Source organism: Encephalitozoon intestinalis, chromosome X (genome assembly GCF_000146465.1).
Source record: "Encephalitozoon intestinalis ATCC 50506 chromosome X, complete sequence".
In the NCBI taxonomy this organism is placed as follows: domain Eukaryota; kingdom Fungi; phylum Microsporidia; family Unikaryonidae; genus Encephalitozoon; species Encephalitozoon intestinalis.
Window position 1 is genome coordinate 192,715 of NC_014424.1, and position 27,665 is coordinate 220,379.

At 39.3% G+C, this 27,665-nt stretch overlaps 26 protein-coding genes across 26 annotated transcripts; 15 read left to right on the top strand and 11 right to left on the bottom strand.

Annotated features, from left to right (window-relative positions):
• Positions 1-92: 92 nt before the first annotated feature.
• On the top strand, positions 93-548 carry Eint_101420 (homeobox domain-containing transcription factor; the record flags this gene model as incomplete). The annotated part of the gene is made up of 1 exon (XM_003073781.2): positions 93-548. One exon carries the CDS (start codon positions 93-95, stop codon positions 546-548), a length of 456 nt encoding a protein of 151 aa, XP_003073827.2.
• Positions 549-1,084: 536 nt separating this feature from the next.
• Eint_101430 (TALE/PBX transcription factor) lies at positions 1,085-1,654 on the top strand (the record flags this gene model as incomplete). Its single annotated transcript, XM_003073782.1, has 1 exon — positions 1,085-1,654. The coding sequence occupies one exon, from the start codon at positions 1,085-1,087 to the stop codon at positions 1,652-1,654; it is 570 nt and encodes a 189-aa protein (XP_003073828.1).
• A 321-nt stretch (positions 1,655-1,975) lies between these two features.
• Positions 1,976-3,124, bottom strand: Eint_101440 (uncharacterized protein; the record flags this gene model as incomplete). Its single annotated transcript, XM_003073783.1, has 1 exon — positions 1,976-3,124. The coding sequence occupies one exon, from the start codon at positions 3,122-3,124 to the stop codon at positions 1,976-1,978; it is 1,149 nt and encodes a 382-aa protein (XP_003073829.1).
• A 223-nt stretch (positions 3,125-3,347) lies between these two features.
• On the top strand, positions 3,348-4,760 carry Eint_101450 (uncharacterized protein; the record flags this gene model as incomplete). Its single annotated transcript, XM_003073784.2, has 1 exon — positions 3,348-4,760. One exon carries the CDS (start codon positions 3,348-3,350, stop codon positions 4,758-4,760), a length of 1,413 nt encoding a protein of 470 aa, XP_003073830.2.
• A 79-nt stretch (positions 4,761-4,839) lies between these two features.
• Positions 4,840-5,196, bottom strand: Eint_101460 (putative zinc finger domain-containing protein; the record flags this gene model as incomplete). Its single annotated transcript, XM_003073785.1, has 1 exon — positions 4,840-5,196. One exon carries the CDS (start codon positions 5,194-5,196, stop codon positions 4,840-4,842), a length of 357 nt encoding a protein of 118 aa, XP_003073831.1.
• A 75-nt stretch (positions 5,197-5,271) lies between these two features.
• On the top strand, positions 5,272-6,330 carry Eint_101470 (mevalonate kinase-like protein; the record flags this gene model as incomplete). The annotated part of the gene is made up of 1 exon (XM_003073786.1): positions 5,272-6,330. One exon carries the CDS (start codon positions 5,272-5,274, stop codon positions 6,328-6,330), a length of 1,059 nt encoding a protein of 352 aa, XP_003073832.1.
• A 151-nt stretch (positions 6,331-6,481) lies between these two features.
• On the top strand, positions 6,482-8,509 carry Eint_101480 (White ABC transporter; the record flags this gene model as incomplete). The annotated part of the gene is made up of 1 exon (XM_003073787.1): positions 6,482-8,509. The coding sequence occupies one exon, from the start codon at positions 6,482-6,484 to the stop codon at positions 8,507-8,509; it is 2,028 nt and encodes a 675-aa protein (XP_003073833.1).
• A 37-nt stretch (positions 8,510-8,546) lies between these two features.
• On the top strand, positions 8,547-8,879 carry Eint_101490 (uncharacterized protein; the record flags this gene model as incomplete). Its single annotated transcript, XM_003073788.1, has 1 exon — positions 8,547-8,879. One exon carries the CDS (start codon positions 8,547-8,549, stop codon positions 8,877-8,879), a length of 333 nt encoding a protein of 110 aa, XP_003073834.1.
• Positions 8,880-8,886: 7 nt separating this feature from the next.
• Positions 8,887-9,348, top strand: Eint_101500 (ubiquitin conjugating enzyme E2; the record flags this gene model as incomplete). The annotated part of the gene is made up of 1 exon (XM_003073789.1): positions 8,887-9,348. One exon carries the CDS (start codon positions 8,887-8,889, stop codon positions 9,346-9,348), a length of 462 nt encoding a protein of 153 aa, XP_003073835.1.
• Positions 9,349-9,363: 15 nt separating this feature from the next.
• Eint_101510 (uncharacterized protein) lies at positions 9,364-9,666 on the bottom strand (the record flags this gene model as incomplete). Its single annotated transcript, XM_003073790.1, has 1 exon — positions 9,364-9,666. One exon carries the CDS (start codon positions 9,664-9,666, stop codon positions 9,364-9,366), a length of 303 nt encoding a protein of 100 aa, XP_003073836.1.
• A 38-nt stretch (positions 9,667-9,704) lies between these two features.
• Eint_101520 (uncharacterized protein) lies at positions 9,705-9,974 on the top strand (the record flags this gene model as incomplete). The annotated part of the gene is made up of 1 exon (XM_003073791.1): positions 9,705-9,974. One exon carries the CDS (start codon positions 9,705-9,707, stop codon positions 9,972-9,974), a length of 270 nt encoding a protein of 89 aa, XP_003073837.1.
• Positions 9,975-9,982: 8 nt separating this feature from the next.
• Eint_101530 (ribosomal protein S24e domain-containing protein) lies at positions 9,983-10,408 on the bottom strand (the record flags this gene model as incomplete). Its single annotated transcript, XM_003073792.1, has 2 exons — positions 9,983-10,375; positions 10,406-10,408. The coding sequence occupies 2 exons, from the start codon at positions 10,406-10,408 to the stop codon at positions 9,983-9,985; spliced, it is 396 nt and encodes a 131-aa protein (XP_003073838.1).
• Positions 10,409-10,496: 88 nt separating this feature from the next.
• Positions 10,497-10,712, top strand: Eint_101540 (40S ribosomal protein S30; the record flags this gene model as incomplete). The annotated part of the gene is made up of 2 exons (XM_003073793.1): positions 10,497-10,499; positions 10,536-10,712. The coding sequence occupies 2 exons, from the start codon at positions 10,497-10,499 to the stop codon at positions 10,710-10,712; spliced, it is 180 nt and encodes a 59-aa protein (XP_003073839.1).
• A 168-nt stretch (positions 10,713-10,880) lies between these two features.
• On the bottom strand, positions 10,881-11,291 carry Eint_101550 (small nuclear ribonucleoprotein D2; the record flags this gene model as incomplete). Its single annotated transcript, XM_003073794.1, has 1 exon — positions 10,881-11,291. One exon carries the CDS (start codon positions 11,289-11,291, stop codon positions 10,881-10,883), a length of 411 nt encoding a protein of 136 aa, XP_003073840.1.
• Positions 11,292-11,348: 57 nt separating this feature from the next.
• Eint_101560 (choline phosphate cytidylyltransferase) lies at positions 11,349-12,185 on the bottom strand (the record flags this gene model as incomplete). Its single annotated transcript, XM_003073795.1, has 1 exon — positions 11,349-12,185. The coding sequence occupies one exon, from the start codon at positions 12,183-12,185 to the stop codon at positions 11,349-11,351; it is 837 nt and encodes a 278-aa protein (XP_003073841.1).
• A 119-nt stretch (positions 12,186-12,304) lies between these two features.
• Eint_101570 (putative meiotic recombination protein) lies at positions 12,305-12,916 on the bottom strand (the record flags this gene model as incomplete). The annotated part of the gene is made up of 1 exon (XM_003073796.1): positions 12,305-12,916. One exon carries the CDS (start codon positions 12,914-12,916, stop codon positions 12,305-12,307), a length of 612 nt encoding a protein of 203 aa, XP_003073842.1.
• A 70-nt stretch (positions 12,917-12,986) lies between these two features.
• Positions 12,987-14,252, top strand: Eint_101580 (uncharacterized protein; the record flags this gene model as incomplete). The annotated part of the gene is made up of 1 exon (XM_003073797.1): positions 12,987-14,252. The coding sequence occupies one exon, from the start codon at positions 12,987-12,989 to the stop codon at positions 14,250-14,252; it is 1,266 nt and encodes a 421-aa protein (XP_003073843.1).
• Positions 14,253-14,301: 49 nt separating this feature from the next.
• On the bottom strand, positions 14,302-15,216 carry Eint_101590 (uncharacterized protein; the record flags this gene model as incomplete). Its single annotated transcript, XM_003073798.1, has 1 exon — positions 14,302-15,216. One exon carries the CDS (start codon positions 15,214-15,216, stop codon positions 14,302-14,304), a length of 915 nt encoding a protein of 304 aa, XP_003073844.1.
• Positions 15,217-15,279: 63 nt separating this feature from the next.
• On the bottom strand, positions 15,280-16,449 carry Eint_101600 (uncharacterized protein; the record flags this gene model as incomplete). Its single annotated transcript, XM_003073799.1, has 1 exon — positions 15,280-16,449. The coding sequence occupies one exon, from the start codon at positions 16,447-16,449 to the stop codon at positions 15,280-15,282; it is 1,170 nt and encodes a 389-aa protein (XP_003073845.1).
• A 131-nt stretch (positions 16,450-16,580) lies between these two features.
• Eint_101610 (putative DNA helicase) lies at positions 16,581-18,920 on the top strand (the record flags this gene model as incomplete). The annotated part of the gene is made up of 1 exon (XM_003073800.1): positions 16,581-18,920. The coding sequence occupies one exon, from the start codon at positions 16,581-16,583 to the stop codon at positions 18,918-18,920; it is 2,340 nt and encodes a 779-aa protein (XP_003073846.1).
• Positions 18,921-19,022: 102 nt separating this feature from the next.
• On the bottom strand, positions 19,023-20,957 carry Eint_101620 (uncharacterized protein; the record flags this gene model as incomplete). The annotated part of the gene is made up of 1 exon (XM_003073801.1): positions 19,023-20,957. One exon carries the CDS (start codon positions 20,955-20,957, stop codon positions 19,023-19,025), a length of 1,935 nt encoding a protein of 644 aa, XP_003073847.1.
• Positions 20,958-21,294: 337 nt separating this feature from the next.
• Positions 21,295-22,461, top strand: Eint_101630 (spore wall protein 1; the record flags this gene model as incomplete). The annotated part of the gene is made up of 1 exon (XM_003073802.1): positions 21,295-22,461. The coding sequence occupies one exon, from the start codon at positions 21,295-21,297 to the stop codon at positions 22,459-22,461; it is 1,167 nt and encodes a 388-aa protein (XP_003073848.1).
• Positions 22,462-22,656: 195 nt separating this feature from the next.
• Positions 22,657-24,009, top strand: Eint_101640 (DEAD box ATP-dependent RNA helicase; the record flags this gene model as incomplete). The annotated part of the gene is made up of 1 exon (XM_003073803.1): positions 22,657-24,009. One exon carries the CDS (start codon positions 22,657-22,659, stop codon positions 24,007-24,009), a length of 1,353 nt encoding a protein of 450 aa, XP_003073849.1.
• Positions 24,010-24,063: 54 nt separating this feature from the next.
• On the bottom strand, positions 24,064-25,302 carry Eint_101650 (enolase; the record flags this gene model as incomplete). Its single annotated transcript, XM_003073804.1, has 1 exon — positions 24,064-25,302. One exon carries the CDS (start codon positions 25,300-25,302, stop codon positions 24,064-24,066), a length of 1,239 nt encoding a protein of 412 aa, XP_003073850.1.
• A 67-nt stretch (positions 25,303-25,369) lies between these two features.
• On the top strand, positions 25,370-25,660 carry Eint_101660 (RNase P subunit Rpr2; the record flags this gene model as incomplete). The annotated part of the gene is made up of 1 exon (XM_003073805.1): positions 25,370-25,660. One exon carries the CDS (start codon positions 25,370-25,372, stop codon positions 25,658-25,660), a length of 291 nt encoding a protein of 96 aa, XP_003073851.1.
• Positions 25,661-25,748: 88 nt separating this feature from the next.
• Eint_101670 (dynamin-like vacuolar protein sorting protein) lies at positions 25,749-27,644 on the top strand (the record flags this gene model as incomplete). Its single annotated transcript, XM_003073806.1, has 1 exon — positions 25,749-27,644. One exon carries the CDS (start codon positions 25,749-25,751, stop codon positions 27,642-27,644), a length of 1,896 nt encoding a protein of 631 aa, XP_003073852.1.
• Between the last annotated feature and the right edge of the window lie 21 nt (positions 27,645-27,665).

The window sequence follows — 27,665 nt, forward strand, 5'->3', positions numbered from 1 at the left end:
AATGACATTTATGGAGAGGATAGGGCTTCTAATTGTGTCTATAGTTGCTTTAAGGTATGGGATATAATTTGGCAATGACCCCAGCTTTGTTCATGTCAAGGTTGCCCAATCTTGCCTCCTCTCGTATGAATGAAATAAGAAAAGTCTACATAGAAGCCAACAATAGAATTGTTGAGGAAATAGATGCAGTAACAGAAAAGTTCTCAAAAGAAGTTGAGACCATTCCTAACATCTCGGCCAGCGTAAGGATATATCTTGAAGAAAAAATCAGATCTATACGTGAGTTTGTTGTCGATAGTATTGGATTTTCAATAGGCGAGTTTAGAGCCTTATACAATCCCGATGGAAATGAAAGCATAAAAACGAGAAGATTTCCAAAGTTCATAACCGAGGCACTAGAAAGGAGCTTTGAGATTGACCAATATCCGTCCGAAGCCGAAAAGTCAAGACTTGCAAAAATATGTAAACTTTCGACAAAGCAAATAAACAACTGGTTTACGAACAAAAGAAATAGAAGCAAAAGCCATGATGGGGGTAGGCAGTACTAGGCTGTGAATGGGAGGCGCATATGATTTTAATATAATCCATGTATGTATTTCTTTGAAGTAAAGTAAGAGACTAAATTAGTATAACTCTTCTTAAAGCCCCAATGGCAAGTAATATAAGTTATTCTTGATACGAAGATCAATCTCACCTCGATTCTCTATTTTAGGAAAGGTGAAATTTTCGTGGTAGGAAGATCTTTGACGACCTAAATTTCGTAGGAGAAAGATACGACAGAATCGACCGAGTGTGAATGAGATAACATAGTATTTTAATTGTTAATTTAAACAATTAGTTTTCGATGTAATATACAAAACCACCGATGTGTAGAGGAAATTGGTTCCAAGACAGAACACTAGAAAAGGATGTTACAAGACAACATGAGACTGTAGACTTCTATGCGCGCTTGGATAGGCCAGATTCTATTTATTTCTGTCATATTGACACAATTGAAATATTAAATTATAAAACCTCTATCAAACAAGATTAATTAAGCTATCGCGAGACAATTAGATAAAACAGAGTGAATGGAGCGGTAGCCATGAACATGATAATGGATATATTGAATCAAGTTATGTATGCTGAAGAATGCTATTTCTCCAACAGAGTTAGCAGAGAGAAATTAATGGAAGACATAAGACGTCTTCGGAGTGAATACGAGATTGGAATAATGAGAGACTCTGGAAGAGAAGGAATAAAATTCAAAATGGCATTGCTATTTATTCTTAGAAGAGTGAGACACAAGATTATACTTGAAGACAGACTCATGGAGATGATTGATTCCGAGGTTGCTTTCGTTAGAGGATGTGTAAGCAGTATCATCTCTGAGCCCTTCGGAGTCAAGCCTGTAGAAACCATGAGGCCTACACAACAAGAAGCAGAGACCAGGTGTGCCAAACCAAGGACAAGGGCCAACTTCCCTATGGACACTTCACAGCTTCTGAGATCTTGGCTTAAAGAGAATATGGATAACCCATATCCATCGGATGCCGAAAAGGCATATCTTTGCCAGAAGACTGGCCTTGGTCCTGCACAGATTAATAATTGGTTTATAAATGCTAGGAGAAGAATCTTACCTTTCATGAAAGGAAAGCGTGCGAGTTTCAAATAAATTTATATGGGAGTTTATTGGTTAATTATCTTATCCATCGGTAGCCACACATTTAGAACTCCAAATAAAGGCTCGAAAGATTCTGAACAACTGTATTAGAGTCTGGTTCGGATGTGTCTAGAAGCCAACTACTGCCCACCCCGAGATAACTAGTAAAAATGGAAAATCCATATGAAATAAAATTATGGGTAGCTATTAATTAAAATAAGTTTAAATTTCATAGATATAAAACGACCTTATTGCTTTTAATGGATTATTGTGAGCATTTATTTCTTCTATAAGATCATCATGCAAAAAGTTTGAAAAAGAAGGCTGCTCATGTCAGCTACTTTCCTTAAGCTCAAACTTTATTCCCTTTGATGATAGTCTCGGGATGATGTCTGTATTGTACAACACACAGGCCGGTGTTATAACCCCTCCCCGGAAAAGAGTTACGCCTGTCCCTCTTTCTTTCTGATTAAGGCTTCTCAAAAATGTAACTGCCGTCTGAGTCAAGCATACCGAAGTCACTATATATGCAGGGTCTGGGCCGGTTATTGTGAGCAATTTCCCAACTATCTCATTCCCCTTTTCCCCTCTGGCTCTTATTTCAATTGTAAAGTCTGCATTTCTGATCTCTTCGAAGGAAGGCCTCCTTTTAATGGTTCGGAAAGCAAACATCTTGGCTAGACTCGTGATAATCCATCTTCCAAATGAAAATCCAGAGAAAAGCCATATTACCCAAGCAAGGATTCGATATTTTATCATCTCAATCCGCCCCCCGACATCTAGATATGCAGAGTACTTCGCCCCATTGATCCCTATAGACTCCATTAGCTCCTGGCTTCTTCTCACAACAGAATAGTCTATTCCCCGAAAGATCACCTGGTAGGAATTTTTCTTTACAACCCGGAGAGATCGCCTTTTCTTTCCCTGACCGTATCTCTTCTCTCTGAGGGCGTTCATCTCTCTGAAATTTGCAACCGATGCAAGAAGAGATTCCCAAGTGGTCAAGTTCACAACAACATTACTGACCTTGAGAACACTCTCTATCTCTACATAGTACTCAAACATATCTCGGAGATACATAACTCCAATGTCTGAAGGGACAGATTCAAAGCCGCAGCAGTTGATGATGTATACACCCTTCCTCACGGCTTCGTCATGGTATTTGTTGATGATAAGTTCAAAGAAATATACCTCTCCAGATATGTCCATGTAATGTGTTCCATTTCTTATACATGACTTGACAATGCATTCTCCATGGATGGAATAAGGTCCAACACAGTTTATTAGAACCTTTGTCATGGATGCAATTTCATCAATATTATCTATCTTGCATTCGTAAACAGGAAATGCCTTATCCTTTATTTTGCTTATGTTTCTTGATGCCAAGGCCAACCTAACGTTTTCGGCCTTGAAGGCTTCTATGATGTATCTTGCAGCATATCCCGAGGCACCGTAGATTATGAAGTCAAACTCTCTTTCCATGTATGGGCACTTTAAAAAACATTATTTATCATTGAAAAGGGGGTAGTGGAATTTCTAAGGTTCCATAGACGAAAATTCTTCTCCAAGGCTCATGTGCTTGGTGATTGGACATTCCCATACCAACGGCACAAAATGGACCAATAGAACTGGTGCAAGTCAAGGCAATTGGTTTCGAGGAATGTATGAATTAAGTACATATATGAAGGTAGGAAGAATCTTGGGAATGGATGGACTGTCTGGCAAGGACAAGGATAAGATGTCCGGAAAGAAAGAAAAGGAAGTTGGGACTCCCATATCAGCCGAGGGATCTAATGGAGAGGGAGAGGAATCTTTTGAATCTGATGTTATGAAGCATGTAATTGGGGCAGCATGTATGCTAAGCCATAAGTCTTCTGATGAAGATGTGACTGAGTGTAGCGAAGAGAAAATCTCTACGTTTGATGTTTATATAGTTAATGAAGATGGGAAAGTTAACGGATATGAACTTAAGCACATAGGTCCTGCTGGGGGAGTTGAGTGTTCCAACTCTCCTCAAAGCTCTCCTTCAAACGAAATGATAAGGTCAAGATCTTTCCATTTTGATCGCAAAAACAAGGGACTTCCACCCCAAGAATTCTACAGAAGAAAAAAGTCTAGCGAGCAACTTCCTTGGAAGATCAATGGGAATTGTAGCAATGGATCCAAGGAAAAGTGTGAACCCATAATTCTTGAGATATCCGAAATTTCCGATGGATATAGTGTTGACGGGACGGATGAACATCAAGATATCAACGCTAGTGTCTGTAGCCAAGATACGGGCTCGAGCAAAATTTCGTTGAAGTGTGAAAATGAAACGTCAAACACCTTTGTTGATTTGAATTTTTCTAACAGACAAGAAACTTCAGAGAAGTCAGATTGCAGGGGTCTCCAATCGGACAAAGGCTCCCAAGACGAGATTTTGCTGCCATTTCCTTCACAAGACAAGGATTATACCTCCTCTGGATCGGCTTCTCCAGAGTCCAGAAATGGACCATCAAGAAATTCTGACCTTGAAAAGATAGCACTGTCTATTGTTAAGATAACAGAGCCTGGGGAATCTGGGAAGGAGAAAGAACACGAATCTGATGCTCCTAAGGCCATGGGAAACATCATAAAAGCTATTCAAGCACAAGAGTCTGAAGATAAGCTTGTCATAAACCAGAAGATTGGATTAAATAGCCCCTGTCCAATTAACGAAGAGAAATGTCTTGGGGAAGATGCAATGATGACCTCTGAGGATCTTTCTAGGGAGTTGAAGACTGCTCTGCTTGCAGCATTCATTCCTTCCATGGAGACGTCTGAAATGTCGGAAACATCGGAAAAGTCGTTCGTAGAAACCAGCATCACTCGAAACATCGGTGGAAAGCCGGATTCAACAGAAGAGGTTGAAAAGTTTAGGACCGTTCTTAATATTGGCGATAGTGTTCCTCCTCTTTTGGATGTAAAAGATTTGGCCGGGAAAAAAGGTAAGGATGATGAAATGATAATCTTTGTTGAAGCCGAAGACATTGGGAAGAAAAGGAATGTGGCCACAAGAAATAATAGGGTTGGAAGATTGGTTAAATTCTTTGAAAGCTTAGAGGAAAGAAATAAGGAAAGAGATCCAAAAGAAGAATGAATGAATTAAATTTAAAATTTGTTTATCAACAGTTGATTAAAATTGTCTTCTGGCGTCTGAGGAGAGGAGGAAAATATTTTTAGAGCAAAGTAGACTTAAAAAACGAAGTAGATTCTTCTTGCTTCTCACTAATAATTTCTTCCATTTCCTTATCGGTTGGAGGTTCATGAGAAAAAGGACAATCCTTCCTTGTGCAGTTTCCCTTTATGTGAAATGCTTTACATGGAAACTTGCTTGTATCATGCGAATATGTACAGTTATCCCCATGCTTACAGGAATTCATCAGAAAAAACTTACAAAGTATGGTACGATAGTTAGAAGCCGATCTTTCGACTTCCCGAGGTTTTGGGGTGGTCTTTGGGACGATCTTGTGTACTCGGTATTCTAACAGATAGCTCTTATTAAGACGGGTAGGAACATTTAGTTTCGGAAGCATTTTGATGGGTTACATAAAAATCCTTTTCTTTGTTAGAAACTAAGATGGGTATATAGAAAGAGAACCCCTTAATAAATGGATCCAAAGATAGAGTTCAGGGTACCTGGGAAGGTAATTGTGAATGGGTCATATATAGTATTGGAAGGAGAAACATGCAGAGCCATAGCTCTTAAGGAATACATGATATCGGAGGCGATTAGGATGGAGTCTAGCAAACAGAAGATAGTAGTGGAGGTAGAAGGACAAGAAAAGATTACATACTACCATAACCGTAGCGATTTGCCAGAAGACAAAGGCAAATCTTCATATTACTTACTCAAAGTTGTCGATTCCTTCTTTGAGGTTACGGGAATCATACCTAAAAACCAAATACAAATCAGAATGAAGGCTGGGAATGGATTCTTTGTCAATGGGCCTACAAGTGAGAAGACGGGGATTGGGTCATCAGTTTGTATCCTTGTATCCATAGTATATGCTCTCTTGAAATTCCATCAGGAAGACCTCAACCAAATAATTTCTCTCAAGGGCTTTGAAAGATGGGGACGATCTCCCGTCTTCCGAGGGAATTTAGAGTCACATCTAGGCCATCTTTCTCTTTCCAAAGAAATTCTGAATCACCTTTTGTCTATAACATATCAGGTGCATCAGAAAACCAATCAAGGTGGATCTGGGTCTGATGCAATGTGTTGTCTCTTAGGGTCCATATACTCCAATCGAGAAGCATGCATTCCAATAGAAAAAGTTCCTCGGTATTTGATTCTTGGATCCTTTGGAAAGAGCACTTCGACAAGAGAAATGCTTAAGAAAATCGACCTTTCCGACTCCAAATGGAAATCTCTTAAAGATATGAATTCCAGAATTAACAAAGAAAGGAGAAATCCAAAGAAACTCTATATAGAATATCTGAACATTATAAGAAATATTAGTACAGCAATAGTCCCTGAAAAACAATATGAAATACTTATAAAAACCAATGAGTATGACATTTGGGGATGTGGAATTTCTGGTGCAGGGGGAGATGATTGTGTGTGGGTTCTTACGGATGATTATAAGAGTGTATATGAATATTGGCAGAAGGCCTTCGCCTTTACATTTATAACAGAAGTATCCTACAAAGGAATTTGTTTATTGTAAAGTATTTCTTAGTGTGGAGTTCTCTAGCATCTCGGAAACCTATGCTTAATTGAATTATTAAAGTCAGGAGATAAAGGAGAGATTTATGTCGTTTATAGTTGATTTGGAAATTGAAAGTTATTATATGTTACATAGTAAACAGCCCATGGAAATGCAAGAAAAAGACCTCGGACCCATAGTAGGATATAATCTTGAACTCAAAGATATTTTTCTTGAGGCTCCCAACAAAGATTTATCCTCAAGCACCAAGTATGTTAGGCTGATAAACGGCATATCTACAACTTTTGAATCAGGGAAATTGTCAGTTATCATGGGACCTAGTGGAAGTAGTAAAACAACATTGATAAATTTGATTGTAGGAATAATTCAAGAAAACTCGAAGGTCTCGGGAAATGTGCTTCTTCGTGGGAAATCAAGAAACCCAAAGACATGGTTAACCCAGGTTGCCTATCTAAATCAGGATGACTGCATAGTTCCCTACATAACTATCCACGAATATATTTACTTTTGTGTGAGTTGCAGAACAACGAAAAAACAAAGAGGAGGAAGAAGTATTAATGAGATCATCAATAAGGTGATGAAAAAACTTCATATCGAGGATCTTAAGGACGTAGTTATGACGGCGATTTCAGGAGGGGAGAGGAAAAGGGTAATGATAGCTGTTGAGTTTGCAGTTTCTCCAGAAGTATTGATTCTAGATGAGCCAACAAGTGGATTGGATTCACATCTTGCATTTGAATTAATTCAAATGATCAAGGAATATGCTGTTGAAAACAACAAGATTGTGATCACAACAGTCCATCAGCCAGGTCCGGGATTGTTTGATATGTTTGATTATCTCCTGTTTCTTAATAAGGGATCTTTGGTGTATTCGGGGTCTGCTGATCAATGCGAAAGATTTTTTGATTCTAAAGGAATTCATAGAGTCGGAAATCTGTCTGTGAGTGAATTTTTATTTGAGCTTTTTTCTGGACAGTCGTATATCTCTGGAATTGAGGAGTATAGAGAGGCCATCAACAAAATGATAGAGTCTGCCGTCCAAGAGGGAGACTTGAAAATCGAAAACAAAACAATGAGCCAGATCTCTGGCTCTGTAGTTAAGCTTCCATTTAGTTTCTCAAAGGCACTCAAGATAGCTAAAAGAAAATGGATTATGGAATGGAGATCTTGGAGGATGATGAGGAATTGGATTTTCGAGATCGTTTTTCTTTTTGTCTATGTCTATTTCTTGTATCCAATGATCTTTTCTATAGAATTTTTGAATTTTAAAAATCTCCTAAATCTAAACATAAACGAACGTGATGAAACAGAATCAGTTTTTCGTTGGCTTATAGGCTCCTTAAAATCCATGATTGATGAATCTCTAGTGGGCAATGTAGATGAGGCAATCAAGTGGGAGATATGTTCATTTCTACTAATTACACTTTCCCTTTTCGGTTCGACAGACATACTTGATGGCTTAAATTATGTCCACAGAGAAACATCCAAGGCAACATATGGCATATCCACACTTTACTTCTCGACATGGATTGCCGAAACACCTATAACCATTCTAAAATGCTTTGTATTTCTGGGGATTTCATCATCCATAGGAATTCATGGGGGAAATACGTTTGAACTAATCACTTACATAATTGTAGGAAGTCTTTTAATACTGGCATTTGATATTATGATGAGAAGCATTACATCTTCTAGTGCGTTTAGAAAGTTTCTCTCGATGATCACTTTCATATTTCTGACATCTCTTACTCCGGAGATTTCATATACATTTACAAAAATACTCTCGGTTCCTTCGGCCGGAAATCTCAGACTTCTGAAACTTTTAAAGTATCCCTCTATACTTCTTTGGCCTCAAATCTTCTTTCAAGGATTCATGAGGCTGTCTTTCTTTGAAAGGGTGATGTTCCCTAAGGAACCAAACGAGAAGTTTACTTTTATATACAAGGCCATTATGGGTTCAATAGTGACTCCACGTCTTTATGACCTACATCTTAGTGATGAAGAAAACAGAGAAAAGCTCCTCAATCCTCAGACCAGGTTTCTAGTAGATCAAAACTACTCTAAATATATTCTATTGCCTCTTGGAGCTACTTCTCTCATAATAGTTATCCTTTTAAGTAATTACTTTCTTGTGAGAAGATTTTCTCCTCGCTTACAGCTTAACCTATCCAATAAATAAAGGTACTTTAATTTTAAGCCTTGGATTTTTTCCCTGAATGGAGTCTTTGATTCTTTGGGATGGAAGAAGCATCTGTGGGCTTAAAAAGATTCCAAAGACAATACTAATAGTTGATGAATACAACACAATAACACCCGAGAAAAAAAGTAAGATAAAAGACTCCGTGGCTGAAATGGACATAGACTTTGAAGAGGAGGCAACACGTTATTCTCTTGTGATCCTTTGCAACACTGTCTTGAGGTTTAACCTAAAGAACCCACTCGTCTTGGCAGAATGTGAGATTTGGTTTACTAGAAAGACCTTTTCCTCAAAAGTATTTGAAGATGCTCTTATTCACTATTCGGAATGTGAAATAAGAAATGGAGTGTAAACAACCCATGAACCCCCGAGAAGATTCCTCGTTTGCAGCTTTCCGGTTAAAGACCGAGATTGAATCTATCCAACTTCTCCCAGGATCACTGTTGAATGTGGATAGGTCTTCTGAGGATAAATACGCTATGGAAATAAAATATTCCATGATGATCACAGAAGGAATATATAAAAATCGCTTGTTTCGATTCAAGATAAAGATACCGCATGCCTATCCATTTAAGCCTCCAAAGCTTTTGTGTCTGGATAAAGTGTTCCATCCAAATATTGATGATGATGGAAATGTTTGCATGGAGATTTTGAGGCTAGGGTGGAGGCCTAGCCATGGGTTGGAGAGCATACTTGTTAATCTTTATGTTATATTTGTTGAAATCACAGGAGAAGATGCATTAAACACACAGGCAGGAGATTTATTCAAGCTAGACTATGAAAGGTTTGTAAGAATTGCAAGGGGCCAGGAAAGAATCTAAGACTTTCAACAGGATCTAGCGTTTGTGTATTATTGCTGCATATTCTTCTTTTGCATCTTCAGACACCTCTTTTAGAACAAAATCAAAAGGTAGAGAAGCCTTATGTCCATCCACCACAATAAAATCCAAGTTCTTTAGAATTTTCTTATTTAGGGTTTTTTCAACGAACTGGTATGAGGATTTCGGATCAAGTAGTACAACTCCGATATTATTCGGAGAGATTAATACTCTCAAAGGTCCATGGACTTCCTCTTTAAATATCCTATTCAAAGTTCCTTTTAGGGAAGAATTCTTCCAGAGGTTTATGGATGCCTCCATCTCAAGGATTCATATTGAAGAATTTTTCTATCCATGATATGGATCTCTCGGGAATGAATAGACTATTTGAAGTTCTCGATAAAATCAAAAATAAAGTAGAAAAGGAGGAAAGGCCACCCAACCCAAAGGAAGCGTTGGAAAGAGAGCTTCACAAGTTATATCTATGCATATCCTTAGAAATATGCAAGCAAAAGCTTCAAGGATCTGTTGGTAAGGAAGTTCTTGACAAGGTGAAGGAAATTAAACAATATTTCAAGCACATAGAGAACATCCGGGGTAAAGATCGAAATGATCCTGTACAAAAATAAGATGATACTTATTTATTCTTTTTCTCTGCCTTCTTCATTGCTCTCTTGATAGTACCAAAGATCTTATAGCGCTTCTTCCTTTCGTCCTTTCTTACCCTTCTAGGTGTTATTTGAAGCTCCTTTCCAGTGATCTTTGCTACAACATGCTTCTTCTCAACTGAAGAAAGAACTTCAGCATTTGAATAAATCTTTGCTCTGAGTGTGGTTCTGTGTGTTCCATACCTATTCTTAAGATTTCCAACTACAATGTTCTTCTTGCTTGTTTGATAGAGCTCAGATATCTTGTCTGTTATTTCCTCTCTGCTGGGAATAGGCATTCCAGGATGGTATGCAACCACATCCAATTCTTTCCTGGAAAGCAGTTTGTTCTCCTTAAGGCCAGAAATCTCAAGTTCCAAACTCTATAAGTTAGCTTCAAATACCTCACTTACCATTTCGTGAGGGATAAAATTTTCGGAAATATCTGTCTTTCAGGCCTCTCGACCTTCGAAAATATTTTCCTTAACAGAAAGGCCCTTTGAAATGGTAAGTGGAACTTCGGAGTCCTGGAAATAACTTTAGGCAACTATTACAATCAACAAAGCTGGAAAGGTTAGGAATCAAACACCAAAGGATCCTGTTGTCGAAAAGGAAAGGAAGAAGTGCGGGCGCTGCAGACAACGCTTGAAGTTTGAGAAGAGAAACGAGATGGGATATTTTGATGTGATGGGAAAGATGAAGCTGAATCCTCAGTCATGAAAGATAAAATAAAATCTTATTAGCCTCTATGGCCGAATTTTCCGTTATAAAACATATCTAATGGATTACCCTTGCTATTTTCGAAGCTTTCTTGGTTTTTACCAAGGATGTCAAAGAGTAGCAGATAGAAAGCTGCAGGCACCAAGGGTGCTAGGCACACATTTTAATTTAGACTTTACTATTAGTTTGACACTCCTCCTGTGTCAAATCTGTGTTTTTCTTCTCGTCATTCTCCATACTATTTTTTTCCGGCTCTTCGGCCTCAGCTCCTACTGCAACAAGTATAACGGTGTCTCCCCTGATAAAGACATTTCCAAGCTTTCTAGAAAACTCGCTACCCTGCCTTTTCTTTCTTCCCTTATTTCTACCTCGCGCAGTCCCAAACTCCCTAGCTTCTCTTACCAATAAGTTATAATGCCGATCATATGCTACCACTTTTCCTGTGACCTTTCTGTTGTTTCGTAAAGAAATCAACACAGGAATCATCTTAACCATGGCCCGGCGAACAAGTGAAAGAGGCCCTTTCATTTCCATCGACTCCTTCTCCCCAGGATTATCTGGATTGTTCGGAAGAAACATCTATGGGCCCATCCAAACATTAAAATAACCAAATATTTATTACATGTCTTAAGACAATTATTCATTCTTTCTCTTAAGCTTCACAAACTCCACTAGGCGATCAATAAACCTGCCAGAAGTCTTTCCATGGTAAAAGTTTTCTATAAATCCAGAAATAATCTCGTTGGACACTCTTTCCCAGTACCTCATTGCAATTCTTATTTCTCGCCTTATGTCTTCAATCTCTCTTTGAATGTCAACATTCTTGATCATCTCATTCATTTTCTTACTCATCTTTATTCTCTTCATATGAAGGAACGATATATTCAGGTCCTTTGCAGAAACTCCTCTCTCAAGGTTTCTTCGGACATATACATCATAGTTCCTCACTATGTCTGTTATTATTCCACTAGTACTAATTCCCTTTGTTCTTTTGATCGGTATAAACATCCCCATGTCTTTTACAAACTTGTAGATATCGTCCTTATTCTCTCCCTTGTACGGAATGTCATCATGCGCAACAAAATCTATTCTATGCTTTTGAAGGAATTCCGATGTTAACTCCCATGGTGCACTTGTTATAACTTCATCAACATATCTGCAATGGATTAGTCCTTCAGCTCTTTCTTTTTCGTTCATGACAAGATTTCCCTTAAGTCTTATAGTTATGTCGTCATCTGTAACCCCAACCAGCAAGTAGACATTTGGAAAAAGATTCTTTGCTTGTTTCAAACTTCGGGCATGTCCATAATGAAATAGATCGTACACCCCATCGCAGTATATTCTAACAGGCCTATTCACAGGGACCTTATACATCCCAACTTCAGAGGTCATCTCTTCATACTCGAAGGTATTTCTGTCGGGATATGTGGGAGCCATCATCTTGTATTTCTCTGTGTCGTTTCTCTTCATCATGGGCTAGGTTTGCAGAACGAAAAATAAAACCAAACAAATTCTCTGTCTGTGTAAGGTTTCTTCACAGTAATCAGAAACAATCAAAGTTACTAAATCTTTGCCTTTGTTTATTAGAATTATCATTGGATATAGTCCAAGTCCTGAGGAATCCCAAAGCTACTGTTAAACTCTGACTTTTCCATTGCAAACTTGTTACAGATATAATCTTGTATAACAAAAATGTTGTCAACAATCTTATTATACTCGTCGATTACTTTCTTTCTATCTCCGATAAGCTTGTCATAGACTATAGGATCTGTTTCTTCGAACTTCTTTAGCTCTTTTTTTTGTTCTTCCTCCATCTTCTCTAGGGAATTCAGCCTTTCTTCCAGCCTGCTTCTCTCTTCCGTGTAGTTCTTGGACTTTCTTTCGTCTTCTAAGTGTTTTCTCTTGTTAGAAATGTCTTCAGACATTCTTTTACATTCGTCCATAAGCTCTTTACACTTCAACTTCTTCTTTTGGACTCCTTCAGATGCAAACGACCAATACAGATTGGAGGTTCCAACCTTCTCGACAGTGACAAGACCTTCGTCAACAAGCTGTTGTAGAATTTCTTTGATCGTATTTACCACTATCCCCTTCTTCGAGCCCAGAGTTTCCAATTCCTGTAACTTGAAGAATGACTTACTTGTTCTTATTATCTCCAATAGAATGCTTTTCTTCTGGTCTGCTTTCATCTTGACTGTTGCCATGACTACAGGGCTCCTCTCGAAGTAGCTTATTAGTGTTTCCAATACTTTATTTCCATAGGATCTATACCCCATGATGTCGTTAGAGCTGACCAAAGAGAATATCAATGCAGTTTCTCTTGAGCTTGTGAAGAACAAAAAGATGTTTGACAAGAACGTGAATTATGTAATGGGTTTCATGCTTAAATCTTTTCCCGAGAAAAACGAGCTTCTTAGTAGAATCAAAGTCCTCAATATTAAATCAAGATCAGCAAAGAAGATAGACCCCGAGTCCGATGTTATGGAACAGATAGCTATGAATGTCTTTGCCATAAAGAATCTTGACGAAGGAAGTTTCACCAAGAACATGCTAGCCCTCTTCAGGGACCCAAGTTCCTTTTCTCAAGCATTCCTTACCTACTTCTATTCTAACTTAAATCTTAGCACTACGAAGACAGATGAGATCTTGAACGGGCTCGTAGAATTACTCTTATCTGAGTCCAAACTCAAAAAAAGCTTCATGAATTTTATGAATTCGATTGAACTCTCGGAGGATTCTGAATCTATTTCCCTGGAGGAGGCCAAAAGTCTACACAAAGCCTCAGATGATCACACCTTTGAAAAGATAATAAATAAGGAAAGTTATGATGAGTCATCAAGCACAGTGATGTCTCTAGTCTCCCTGGACGACTCTGAAGAAATCAAAAGAATCGATACATCTATTTCCCTGCTGTTTGAAGGAAAGAGAGAAAAGATGTCTATGCTGTCGATACTAGTGTGCACTAGAGTATTGAACATTATAAGGATCATACTGGAAAACAACTACCCAAGAGATGTAGATGTTATTCCTGTTCTTATGTACATCGCAGAGATAGACCAGACAATTTTCAAGAAATCAATGTCTGCTATCAAGATAATATTAAGGAAAACAGATTATAGAGACAAAGAAAAGCTGTTTGAAATGTTCTGTGCTCTACTCGAACGAAACCCAGGCATTATAAGAATGGCAATGCTTTTTGTGGATACTTGTGGAAAACACTTCAACTGGCCGAGATTCCTTGAAATTATAGATGGGAACGAAGAGATTGATCTGGATGTCGTGGATAGGTCTTACATTCCAAATTCTTCCTTCTATGAATTTATATTGTTTGCCGAGGATCCAAGGAGATACATGAAGACAATCAAAAGCATGATTAGAAACGAGTTAGACTCTTCTCTTCTTAGAGATTTAAAAGAAAAGATTAATGGAAGACCTGATCTAAAAGATATAAAGCCGATCAAAGATGCTATAAGCTCCCGTCTTAAGCTATTAAGCCAAAAAAAGTGTTCTAAAAAGGAAAGGAAAGATAACAGTAACTAAAGAACATATTTAATTCTATCCATTTGTGTTTGGCTGCTGTTTTGAGAATCTATGAAACACATTTTCGATGGCAAAAACTCGTTCTCCCTCCCTTTTCAAGAGAAACAGCATCCTTTAGTATCCATCTGTCTTCCTGATCATCCCATTCAACTTCTATTCTGCTACGGCAAACATCACAAAGTGCTGGGCCTCCGGAATGGACAATCTTCTCGACTTTTTCAACCTCTAGCCTGAGTTTAATCTTCTCGATGTTTTTTGTCCATGCTTCTAGAGTTGGAAAGAATTCTCTGCTTATACAATCCTTTTCTCCTAGAACCCTTGCTTTTCTTCGATGCTCGTCGATGTGAACTCCCATTTGCTCATCGCCTTCTGGAGTATCTTTATACCTCAGACCGCATAGTTTGCATTGGTTTGGATAGTATAGAATAGAGGGATCCATCTCAGTCTTCAAGTACTCGTTATTCAAAATATCCGATTCCTGCTCTTTTTTATCCCATAGGTTTTTTGTTCTTGCCTCCTCAAGCACACTTCTGCTTGTTTTTTTACTGGCCACTTCCTTTGGTTTGGAATCAGTTTCTCCCTCCTCATCAATGAGTGTATTTCTTTCATTAATGCTGGCCTTGATCATATCCTCCGAGCTGGAAGAACTTTCTTCGTCTATTCTAGGTCTTTTGGGTTTTTCCTCCTGGCTTTCTCCAGATAAAAGTTTGAATATCTTGTGATTTCTATTAAATTCATCTTTGTACTTTTCAAAAAGACTCAGATACCTAGTATCCTTGCTACAAAGTAGAAAAAGAAAATCCAAAACCGCCTCTTTTCCAAGCAGGCTTCTATGATTCTTGATCAATGCATCACTCACAGCTTCTTCATTGTATCGAAAGCTTTCAGAAATCATAAGCAAAACATTCTGTGTAATCTTGTCGTTCTTTTTGAGGGCCTTCAGGAGGGAAACAAACTCATCCATGAGGGTCTGCCAGATTGGCTTTTTATCGCTTGTCTGCAATCATACATCAAGTGGATATTTATACTAGAAACCCCCAAGGTTTTTTTCGGAATATTTGATTTTCTTCTTGGGCATCGATTTGACACTTTCGTCTTCTTTTTCTGTGATTTGTTTGATAATTTCATAGAGAGTAGAAACCACTTTTCCAGGCCTAAAAACCCCCTTTGGTGTCTGTCTTGTTTCATACACCTCCTTAAGCATCTCGAGGTTGTCGGGGAATTTTACAAGATAATTTCTATTCTTCTCCAAGCCTATCTTGATCTCCTTTACACATCCTTTGTTCCACATCACAAATTTCTCTTTAAAGAAGAAATAGCTCTTTTCTTCAACAAAGAAGAAACCTATAAGGTTCTCAACCTCGTATACAACGGTTTTGGAGTTGATTAGATCAAATCGGTCGCAGAATAAAAACTCTCCACCTCTCTTGTATAGCGCCAGCATTGATTTCCCTACAGAAATTTTCATGAAGTCCTCCAAAAAGATAGACTCTGCAGTCCTATCTTCTATGTTCAGAGATGTAACCCTGAAACCCTTGCTGGTCCCCTCCTGTATGTAAAGCCGATCCTTTAAAATAGTTAACTGTATTCTCAAGGGAGTTGAGTATATAGTGCTTACCTTGAGGTTATTGAGATTCAAATGGAACACTTGCTTCACTCCCACAACTATCAGTTCCCGGAACAGATAGAAGTGTATGAAATTGACTCGGCCAGTATATGGAAATACTTTTTTGATCCCGTCCTCGTCAAACAACAGAATCTCCTTGGAAGTCAGAACAAATACCTCTCCAAAAGAGGATGTGGACAAATCTATGGCGCTAATGGAAAACATGCTTACTTTCTTCTTCTCGTAAATATACATGTGTTTTTCTGTAAGAATAAATGCCTTTTGGTGCCCAGTCACTAGTCTTTTGCAAGTATCCTCTATTCGGAAGCTATACTTATACTTTCCAAGAACGTTAAAGAAATGGCCGTCACTCGAATATATCACGCTATCGTTATCTATTTTCTCCATGAAAGCTACTTGCGGTGGGCTCTTTGATTTAACGGCAGTCTTTCTAAATGGAAATGCTAAAGGAATATCCAACTCCTTCCTGCTAAAGTCGAACTTGCCATTATATTTTGGAGCTCCAAGCATCTTAAGCGCAAACGAATCGTTCAAGTACTTGGTTGGTTTCTCCTCAGGAAAAATTATCATGGGTGTCTAGTGGAGTAAGGAAATGAGTTGGACGGTAGTGCTCGATATCAAGAGGTTATAGATCTGCTTTATAGTGCATTGGATATTTTGTACGAGATCTTCTAGAAGAGGATAGGAAGAGACCCCAGGAAATGAAATGCCAATACTGCGAAGTGGAGGAACTGCTCATAGAGTGTGTGGGGTGTGGAAAGCATTTCTGTAACTCGCGTAGTGCTTCATCGATATCTCATATAGTATTTCATCTTGTAAAGGCAAAGCATAAGTCAATCCGAATTGGTGGAGACATCAAGTGCAGAAAGTGCGGAGAAGATAATTTGTTCAAACTCCTTGAGAACAATGGGAAGATTTTCTGCAATGGATGCAGCTCGGGTAGAATGGTGGTTGAAGAGAGATGTCTCACTATAATCAAAAGCCCTGAAGTACAAGGAAAAAGATTGACGAAGCAACAGATGGCAGAGATGGAAGAGAAGAGTATGGCGTCTCTTCCCTATGTTAAATCAAGGTTTGAAGCCAAGGAGTATGTTGAAGTGTTTTCTTCGCTAATTGAAGCTGAGTGCAAGAAGGAAAGAGAGATAAAGGAATCGATGAGGCAAGAGAATGTATTTGTTCGATGGGAGAAACTAAAGTACTGCTATTTTTACTTTCAGAATGGAGATAGTGAGCTGAAGATCAACATTGGAGATGAAATTAGATTGACACATAAGAGTGGATTTGTCCTACACGGATTTGTCAGTGGGGAGACTTTTAGCGAGGAGCTGAAAGTGGAGATAGAAACACCTGGAGACTATCCAAGAAGTGGATATACTGTGGAGTATCTCTGGAGAGGAATATGCTACGAGAGAATGGAATGGGCCTTAAGAAAGTTATACAATACATATAAGAAGGAGACAGACAAAATCAAAAGAAATAAGAATAAGAATGACGAAAGAAAGCCATGCGACAAAGGAATAGATGTCTGTAGGGATTTGAGTGTACAAAGACCAACGAATAGAGGCGATATCGGGGCTATGGGGGATGAAGGAAAGATGCAGAAAGGAAGGAAAAGTCTTAATGAAGGCCCATCGATATTTGAATATATCTTAAAAGGATATAAGGAAGGGATTGGGAATTCGGGGCATATTTTTCCGGTGCCGGATCTTCCCAGACTTAATGCTTCTCAAGAAATAGCTGTAAGAGCAGCTCTTGGAAGGAAGGTGACTCTGATACAGGGGCCTCCGGGGACAGGAAAGACCTTGGTCTCGTCTGCTATTGTTTATAACCTAGTAAAACACTACGGGGGAAAGGTTCTTGTTGTTGCTCCCAGCAACACTGCTGTAGATCAACTTACCTTAAAGATACATAAGACGGGACTAAGAGTTCTGCGAGTGATGAGTAGGAGAAGGGAATGCGGGCAATCGGATGTGAACTTTCTTTCTCTTCATGAAAACTTGAAGGAGCTGCAAGAGGGAAGAAAGAAAAAAGATGAGTGCTATGGAGACCATAATAGATACAACAGCATTTACAACGATGAAACCAACGAGTCATTGAAAAAACACCTTTTGAATCAAGCAGAAGTTATCACTTGCACGTGTGTAACATCTGGCCAAAAGATGTTCAATAAGTTCCGATTCCACTATGTATTGATTGACGAAGCAGTCCAATCGACAGAGCCCTTGAGCCTTATCCCATTAGTGTATGGGTGTAAAAAGCTTGTGCTTGTTGGAGACCACAAGCAGCTGGGGCCCACTATTCTTTGCAAGAAGGTAGCACAAGCGGGATTCAAGCAAAGCTTGTTTGAAAGACTGATTTCAATTGGTGTGGTTCCCTATGTACTATCGGTTCAGTACAGGATGGATGCGGATCTTTGCGAATGGCCTTCTGAGATGTTTTACAACGGAGAACTTCTTACTGGAGGAAAGAACTTCTGCAGATTTGATCTTGGGATTCCAACGAACTTCTTCTATGTATGTTATGGAAGAGAAGAAGTCAGCCCAAGCGGAACCTCGTTTGTTAATCAGGCCGAAGCCTTGCATTGTGAAAGCATAATAAGACATCTGTTCAAGTGTGGTGTTACAGAGAATCAAATAGGAGTGATAACACCATATGAGGGACAAAGATCTTATATTCTAAATAGAATATTTGGAGCCGAGCCTGGAAATCTTGAGATAAGCAATGTCGATGGTTTTCAGGGAAGAGAAAAGGACTTTATAATTGTTAGTCTTGTCCGAAGTAACCTATACCAGGGAATAGGGTTTGTTGGTGACAAGAGAAGAATGAATGTGATGCTGACAAGAGCAAAGCATGGGTTGGTAATAATAGGAAATCCAATGACTTTGATGAGACACGATATGTGGAGTAATCTCTTGTCCTTCTATGATAGGAAAGGCCTTGTGATGGAGGGCCCTTTACACAATCTCAGACGAGTTGTTATAAAGCCCCCCAAGCTCTTCGACTTTAGAGAGATAAGCAGATCTCTTATGAATCAAATATAAAGGGATTTCCAATCAGAGGAGGGAAAGAACTACTGTTTGGAATTACTAAGAAATAAAAATTCTTGAATTATTTTTATGTTCTTCTTTATGCTTTAAGAGGTTTTACAAGGTCTCTTTCTTAGGTATTTTGCTTTCACTGCCTACATCAATCTCTTCCTTTATGTCCAAAGCAGTCCTTCTGACTATAAACACAGGATCCTTTGTAAAGCTGTCAATGTTTAAGATCTCTCCAAAAAACTTAGGCCATTCTCTATACGAATGGAGTAGTGCTCTTCGATACCTCCAGTCATTCTCATAGTTCGTGCACAGAGTCTTGGATATTTTCAATAGGAATTCGTTATCTGGGAAGTGGTCTAGAACCCTGATCTGAGAAAGAAAAGCCTTCCTGTAGCGTTTGCATACCTCAAGAACGATTCTTTCCAATTCTTGCTCTATACAAAACTCGGGGGAATTAAGCCGCTTGGCGTTCTTAAACGTCTTTTCGTCGCCCAGCATAGACATCTTCTCTTCATCCTTCGAGAGTTTGTTATTCTCCTCTGTGCTGTTAAATAAATTAAGAAGGATTTTGACTATCTCTTCCAGATCTTCGGCAATGTGTGCATAGACAGCATCCGAGACTCTTTCGATCTTGCTTTCGCATATCTCCTCAAGGATAAGGAACATTTTCTTGTGGGGAAAAGACCGGAGAAACTTGATGTACAGCTTGCTTATGTTGGAATAGTCGTTGACAGACGAAATAGATATCGATCCAAAAGTGTCTGCACACCATTCGATGTAAAGCCCGAAAGTTGTGTCTGTTACAGGTAGATTATCAGACTTCAGCATCTCTCTTTTTGAATTCCTCATTCTCCCAATCATAGCCTCCAAGACTCCAGAATCTATTGCTTTTAACTTGAATATGTGGGAGGCACATACAGGTTCGTACTCTGTGCCTATATACTTCTCAAACAAATCTAGAAGTTCCTTGTCAAAAGACAAGCTAAGATATAAGGCAACATTCTCAAGGAAAAACCTCGGAGAAACAGACTCAATGTCCAGCAGATACTTCTTAGCCTCCTTCAGACATCGGCTTTCATCCGAGGGCTTATAGGAAGCACACAGACAAGTCTTGTCTTCCGATTCTTCAACTCTACATCTACAAACTCCATCATGACATTCCTCTTCATATGGTCTTTGGTGAGGTCGGCACTCAAGAGTGTCCCCTTCCAACTTGTTTTTAGCTTCCTCCCGATCTTTACTGTTATTTGATGGCGAAGTAGTAGATTCAAAAAATGGCTTGTCTTGGCTAAAACTTAGTTCCTCAGGGAGTCCCTCCATTCCATCTTCTCTTCTGCCTCCCCCCGCACTATCAATCGAATAGAAATCCGTTTTCTTTTCGCATTCTACTCCTTTATCGTCCCCAAGCTCCCCTACCGAGGATATTTTCATGTTTTTGATCCACTCTTCCATTTCCAAACTGCTCATTTCCCTGGCGTCCTTGCATCGCCCACACTTATACTTCAAGCTTCTTTCCCTCATAAGCCTGACCTTCAAGAGATACAGCTCCACAAGAAAATCCTTTTTCTTCTCAAACATTTCAAACAGCTCGTCAAACTCCGCCCTGCTTGTTCTGGTAAATAGGAAGGCTACAATATCAACCACCTGTTTTGTGCATATTCTGGCAAACGGAAGAATAAGCTTGTAAAGGTAGTCTATGTATCCTGTAGAGACTTTATTTTCCCCACTGCTGATTGAAAGACCGCATTTACTGGCAACAAAACTTATTTCTTCATCTTCTTTTTGTTTTTCAAAATGGTCTTGTAAAGCATTTCCAACCATCTCCAACACAATCAGACTTGTGTTAAAATCCAATAGCTTGGTCCCCATCATAATCTTGACCATCTTCTCAAAATCTACTGCCGAGTGGCTATACACCTGCTGAATATTTCTGTATGCCCACACAACATTCTCCGGGTCGTTCATATTCAAGCTGTCGATCCGGAAAGAAAAGTCCTGGATGTCTGTACAGCCAGCTCCCTTGATCTTGCTGTCCCCCATCAATGGGGTCAAAAATCAACATTTATTTCGAGATCTGCCGCTCACCAGATTTAAAATTATGTATATCTTTATACCTTTTCATTACCATCATGGTCTTAAGATACTCCAATTAATACTCCATTAATCTACTGTATGATAAATTCTATTGATTTTGGATATGTCATAAGGAACTTTTCATCACATGATTTTACACTCAGACTACAAAGGATATATAATAGACTCTAGTAGTATCAGATTAATTACGAATATTTCCAAAACAAGAAAAAGAACACGTCTCTAGAACATATTCTTTGTAGTTTAAATGTATAAATAGAATGCAATAGGAAGGAAATTAAAGATGATAAAGCTCTCACTTCTCCTAAGTCTAGCGAGCTTCACTGCAGTTCTTGCAAACCAAAGGCCTCGCTGCCAAAGATGCCCAGTGAGCAGCAGTAAGTACTTCCAACAAAATAATCTTCTTGGAAGCAGGTTCCAAAACGAGGTACAGAGACTTTGCGCCCGCCGTGTGCGAGAAGAAAGTTCTTCTGAATCATCCTCTTCCTCTAGCTCTGAAGACTGCTCCCGAAGAAGGAGAAGACCCCACAGAGAATGGGAGGACAGCTGTTCATCATCATATTCTTCTTGCAGTAGCACAGATAGCTGCTCTTCAAGCGCCCCCTGCCCACCTCCAGTGGCTCAAAGGTGTGATATCGAACTCAAGACTCCTATAATCCTGATGGGAGAAAGGATCTACGAATTCCTCAAGAACTACGAGGACCAGTACAAGAAGGCTGTTCTTCTTTTCTTGACCAATATCCTTTCGCAGATCTCAGGATTCAACCCAGTCTTCCCTGGTGGAGACTACGATGCTCTGATTGAACAACTCAAGACACTTGGAGTCACTGTCCCAGCAAACACTGCTGCCGAGCTTGCCGCCATAGATGCTGCTGAGTCGTCAGCCCTCACAAGGGCCATTCAGGCCAATGCACAGAAGGTAATTAGCGATCTACTTACCAGGGTCAGTGCCATGTGCTACTTGGACATCATGAGCCTTGTCAACAGTGGTCTTCTAGCCAGCCAAGTCTCAAGTGTTTTCAACAACATCCAGCCAATAATCACCATTGCCGGAAATGATTTGTTTGCCAAACAGATGGCAGTGTTCCAGAAGATACCAGGAACTCTGCCCTCCGCTGCCATCACAGCTATCACCAATGCTCTCCAAGGCAACAGGACCAACTTTGTCACATTCTTTACAACTCAGACAAGCAATCTGCAAACAAGCGTCCAGAACTCTCTTACAACCCTGATTTCTGAGCTTGAGAAGCTGGCCACCGACACGGAGACTGCCTTCACAGCTTTTGCAAATGCAGAAATTTCAGCACTTATAAGCAGAATCTTCCCAACATCCACCACATCTTCGGGATCCGGAGACTCTACAGGGTCTGGAAGCACGGGAGATGCAGGAGATGCGGGAGATACAGGAGAGGACGGCGGAGATGATGAGGGTACAGAAGGAACTGGTTAGAACTACCTATCCTAATGTCTGAGTCCGGAATCGGCTGTTATAAAGCATAGCAAAATATCAGCCAGGACTCAAATGGCCTCGTGGTTAGAATATGCCCATATACTATCTTCGCTGATATCAAGGCTTTTCACAAGGCTGTAAATAAAACTGATTTCCAAACTAGTGTATTTTAACGATGTGTGGTTGGGAAGACCCATGAAGTTTGAGGATTTGAAAATCGACCAAAGAATTGAGAAAGGATTAAGAGAAAGTGGATTTGTAGATATGAAAGAAATTCAGCAGAAGGTTATTCCAATGGCACTGGAAGGACATGACATAATTGGATCTTCGCAGACCGGAACGGGAAAAACGCTTGCTTTTCTTGTTCCCATTTTGCAGAAGTTAACCGATCTCCAATGGAGCGGAGGAGATGGTCTTGGATGCGTGATAATCACTCCAACACGTGAACTGGCCTTACAGATATTCGACGTCCTCAGTAAAGTTGGAAAATACACTGTATTGAGCACAGGATTGATTATGGGGGGACTTGAGACAGAAAACGAATCTTTAAGATTGAGCAATATGAACATTCTAGTATGCACACCGGGGAGGTTTCTCCAGCATCTGCAGGAGAATCCTTATCTAAATACCGGGGGGATCCAGATACTGGTTCTTGATGAGGCCGACAAGATGATAGAGATGGGGTTCAAAGAGACTTTGGAAGATATACTTGGGTACATTCCTTCTAAGAAGCAGACCTTGCTGTTTTCTGCAACACCCAAAGCCTCAACGGCTAGAATCCTAAGGTTAGAAGATCCCAAGATCGTTTCTATGTATAAGGAAGAGGGATTTCCATCTCAACTACACCAATATTTCTATATGATGAGGATGGAAGACAAGGTCAATTATCTACATACGTTTATTGGAAGTAATCCTGGAGTTAAAGGAATTGTATTCTTTAGTACTTGCAAAGAAGTTAAGTTTCATTATCTTTTGTTTGAAAAGCTTAAGCTTCGCAATAGAATCTTTTGTCTCAGCGGTGGTATGTCGCAAAAGCAAAGAATAGATACGTTCAAAAAGTTTGTGAGAGAGAAAAACGGAATTCTGTTCTGCACGGATCTGGGCTCCAGAGGACTGGATTTTCCTAAAGTTGATGTGGTTATACAATATGATTGCCCATGCAATATTGAAACGTACGTCCATCGTGTGGGAAGAACAGCCCGAAATAATGAGGGTGGAGAGTCCTATGTGTATCTTGTTTATGGAGAGGAAAAACTTCTTGGGGATATTCAGAAGAAAGGATGGATTAAAAAACAAGAAACTGAAAGTAAAGATGAAGAAGACAGAGGTAGCTCTGAAGAAATTGTAGAGGGGCCAAATATCCGTATCAAGTCCATTGATAGGATGATTAAAGGCCTTATAAAGTCAAACAAGGAACTTAATGAGTATTGTAGGAAGTATCTTACTACATACGAGAAGTTCCTTACATTCAGTAGTAAAAGATATTCCGAGAGCATAATAAGAAAGATCTCAATCCTATACGAATATTTTGGGATTTCAAAAGATTAGAGACCTGTTTATTTATTAAACAAACATCAGCATTTTGTATTTTTAGCAGTAGAGCTAATACTCGTTTAATCTCAAGAGCTGATTATATTTGCTAACTCTTTCTCCCCGACAGGGTGCACCTGACTTTATGTATTCTGCCCCAACACCCACCGAGAGATCGCTTATAAAATGATCCTCTGTTTCTCCGCTCCTATGAGAAACCATGATTTTCATTCCATGTCTTCGAGCCACCTTTATTGCATTTATTGTTTCGCTAACTGTTCCTATCTGGTTAGGTTTTACTAAGAGTGTATTGCACATTTTTCTTATTCCTGCATTCTCGACAAGTTGCGGATTGGTGACAGTCAAGTCATCCCCAACAATATTGATTTTGTTTCCAACCTCGGAGTTTATCCATGTCCATCCATCATAATCCTCTTCAGAGAATGGATCCTCGAGACTATATATCTGAGGATATTCCCTAAGAATTCTCATGTATTTTTCTCCTAGATCTCTTGTTGTATAAACTTCACCATCGAGATGGTATTTCCCGTCTCTTAGGAATTCGTTGGCTGCAAAATCAATGGCAATTTTCATTTCTGTTCTTTTGCATCTTCTGGATGCCTCTAACACCAGCTCCAATCCTTCTTCTAGCTTCTCGATTGGCGGTGCAAACCCCCCTTCATCTCCCACCGAGGTATATAAGGCACCGTACCTTTCAGATATTGTTTTCTTTAGAGATTCGTAAAACACGCATCCGGACTCTATATTTTTCTCTAAGTCATCGTATTGATATACAACCATTATTTCCTGGACATCCATTTTATTTCCAGAATGAATCCCTCCATTTAAAACATTGAAGTGAGGAATGGGAATCTTTCTTTTGAACATTCCTATGTCCGAAAGGAATTCGTCAACTCGTCTATTTGAATATGCTGCACCCATTTTGCAGAATGCAGTGGAAAGTGCGATTATTCCATTTCCTCCAATTCTCGACTTGTCTTTTGTCCCATCCAGCTTCAATAAGCAATCGTCTATCCCTTGCAGATCATCAACAGGACACTCCAGCTCAAATATACTTTTTGTTGCAACCTCATTAATATTGTTTATTACAGTCTTAACTCCTCTTCCATTATAGGACTTCCCTCCGTCAGAAACCACCACGGCTTCTTTGGAGCCTCGAGAAGCACCTGACGGACAAGAAGACCTATAAACACCTTTTGATGTTATCAAATCAACCTCAATTGTTGGATGCCCTCGGCTTGTTAGTATCATTCTTGGCTTGATTTCTTCTAAAGCATCTTTGACTTTCATCTTGGTTTTGTTTTTAGATCTTGGATTGAGTCTATAAATGGTATTATCCAATTCCCTTTGACAGGAAATGAAGAAAGACTTTTCAAAACACTTGAAGTATCTTTATATTACGGCACTCAATATGATTGGAATTCCATCATTACATAGAAGAAAAACCAAGAAAATGAAAATGATATCCAACAAATACCAGGTAAGACTGTCCCGAGAAATAAAGAGGACATTATGTTCTACTTGTCTCTCGATTCTTGTTCCAGGATTCAATTGCACATCAAGAATAGTGAGGAAAGAGAACGGTCTATGTCTTAAAACTGTATGTGGATGTGGAAGTGAGAAAATCTTTGTGGCCCAAGGAAGATAATTCCAAGGTCTTCTATCTGACAATAGATCAATTATGAAACACGGCCATGTTTCATAACTTAGATATAAAGATTTGGGCTTCACAGCGTATGGCAGTCATGGACCTGTTGATAGAAAAGATAAATGACCTCCAGGACATATGTACAGAAAACAACATATCAAATAGAATCGAGCTTCCGCAAATAGTAGTTGTCGGTAGCCAAAGCTCTGGAAAAAGTAGCGTGCTTGAAAACATAGTGGGAAGAGACATTCTTCCGAGAGGAACAGGGATCGTCACCCGAAGGCCATTGATATTGCAGCTTATTTACAGCAAAACAGAAGACTATGCTGTCTTCAATCACCTTCCAGAAACAAAATTTACAAACTTCGAGGAAGTAAAGAAGGAAATCATCAAGGAAACAAACAGAATCCTAAAATCAAAGAATGACGTTTCCCCACTTCCGATCACACTTAAGTACTATTCCTCAAAAGTTCTCACGCTTACACTGGTCGATCTTCCAGGATTGGTAAGGGTTCCAACAAACGATCAGCCTAAGGATATATGTACCAAGATAACAGAGATATGTAGAAAGTACGTATCGAATAGGAATGCACTAATCCTTGCAGTATCTTCCGCAAATACAGACATATCGAATTCGGATGCCTTACAGCTTGCAAGGGAAGTGGATCATAATTATGAAAGAACAATCGGAGTTCTTACCAAGGTAGATCTGATGGATTCGGGAACAGATGTTGTAGACATACTAGCTGGAAGAATCATATGCTTAAGACTAGGGTTTGTTCCTGTTGTAAATAGGAGCCAGCAGGATATCGAAAGAAATAAAAGCATACAACAAGCATTAAAGGACGAGGAGGTGTTTTTCCTATCTCATGAGTCTTACAAGAGGAACAGAGCGTACTGTGGAACAGGATATTTGATAACAAAGCTTCATAACATTCTTCACGAACACATAAAACAATGCTTACCAGAACTTCAAGAAAGAATCAACAGTGGAATGATTGATGCTCAAAACAACCTTCGAGATCTTGGAAACATATGCTTGAGCCCGAAAGAAAATGTAATGCGAATCATCAACACTGTTTCCAAAAGATTCAGCGATATTCTCTCAGGAAACATCGAGTCTAAGGGAAACGAGCTGATGGGGGGAGCAAGGCTGAACTATGCATTCAATCACCACTTTTCAAAGTTCATAAATAGGCTTGGTGCTCTTGACAACATTCATGACGAGCAAATAAGGGCACTACTGTATAACTCTAGTGGATCGTCATCTGTACTGCTATTTGGACATGTAGCCTTTGAAAAGCTAGCAAGGGTTTCTGTGGAATCCTTCAAGTTGCATAGCTTAAAGCTTGTGAGCATAGTATTTTCCGAGCTGGTTAGAATGATTAAGCACATTGTAGATGTTTCCACAGCAAGTAGGTATCCTGTACTTGGAGAAAGGATTATAGCCTGTGCGATCGGAATGTTTAAGGAAAGATGTGATGCAACACATAAACTGGTTGAGTCATTCGTTGACTGGAATACAGGATACATCAGTACCAGGCACCCCGACTTTATACGATGGAATGAAATGTTATCAAGGGAAATGGAGGATTCTGTACTTGAAAGAAAGGCAGAAAAGATAGACTTCTACAAGGGAATGGAAAGCAAAGCCACTCTTGATTCCATTCCTAATACGTTAAGGATTCGCGATGGGCTTTCCGAGCAAGAGGTTATAGAGATAAACATGATTAAGTCCATGGTTGAGTCTTATTTCGAAATAACCAAGAAGATAATTGTTGATCAAGTTCCAAAAGCAATAATGTGTGAGTTAGTCAAAAAGGCCGAAAACTCACTTCAGGAGACACTATTCATGGAGATATACAACAGGGAAGACCTGGATTCAATAGCGTCAGAGTCGGAAGAAGTGAAGTTAGAAAGAAGTAGAATAGAATCCATGTTAAAGGCCTTGAAGCAAGCCTATGATATAATATGCTCTTTATGAGATTAAATATCCTTATCTTAT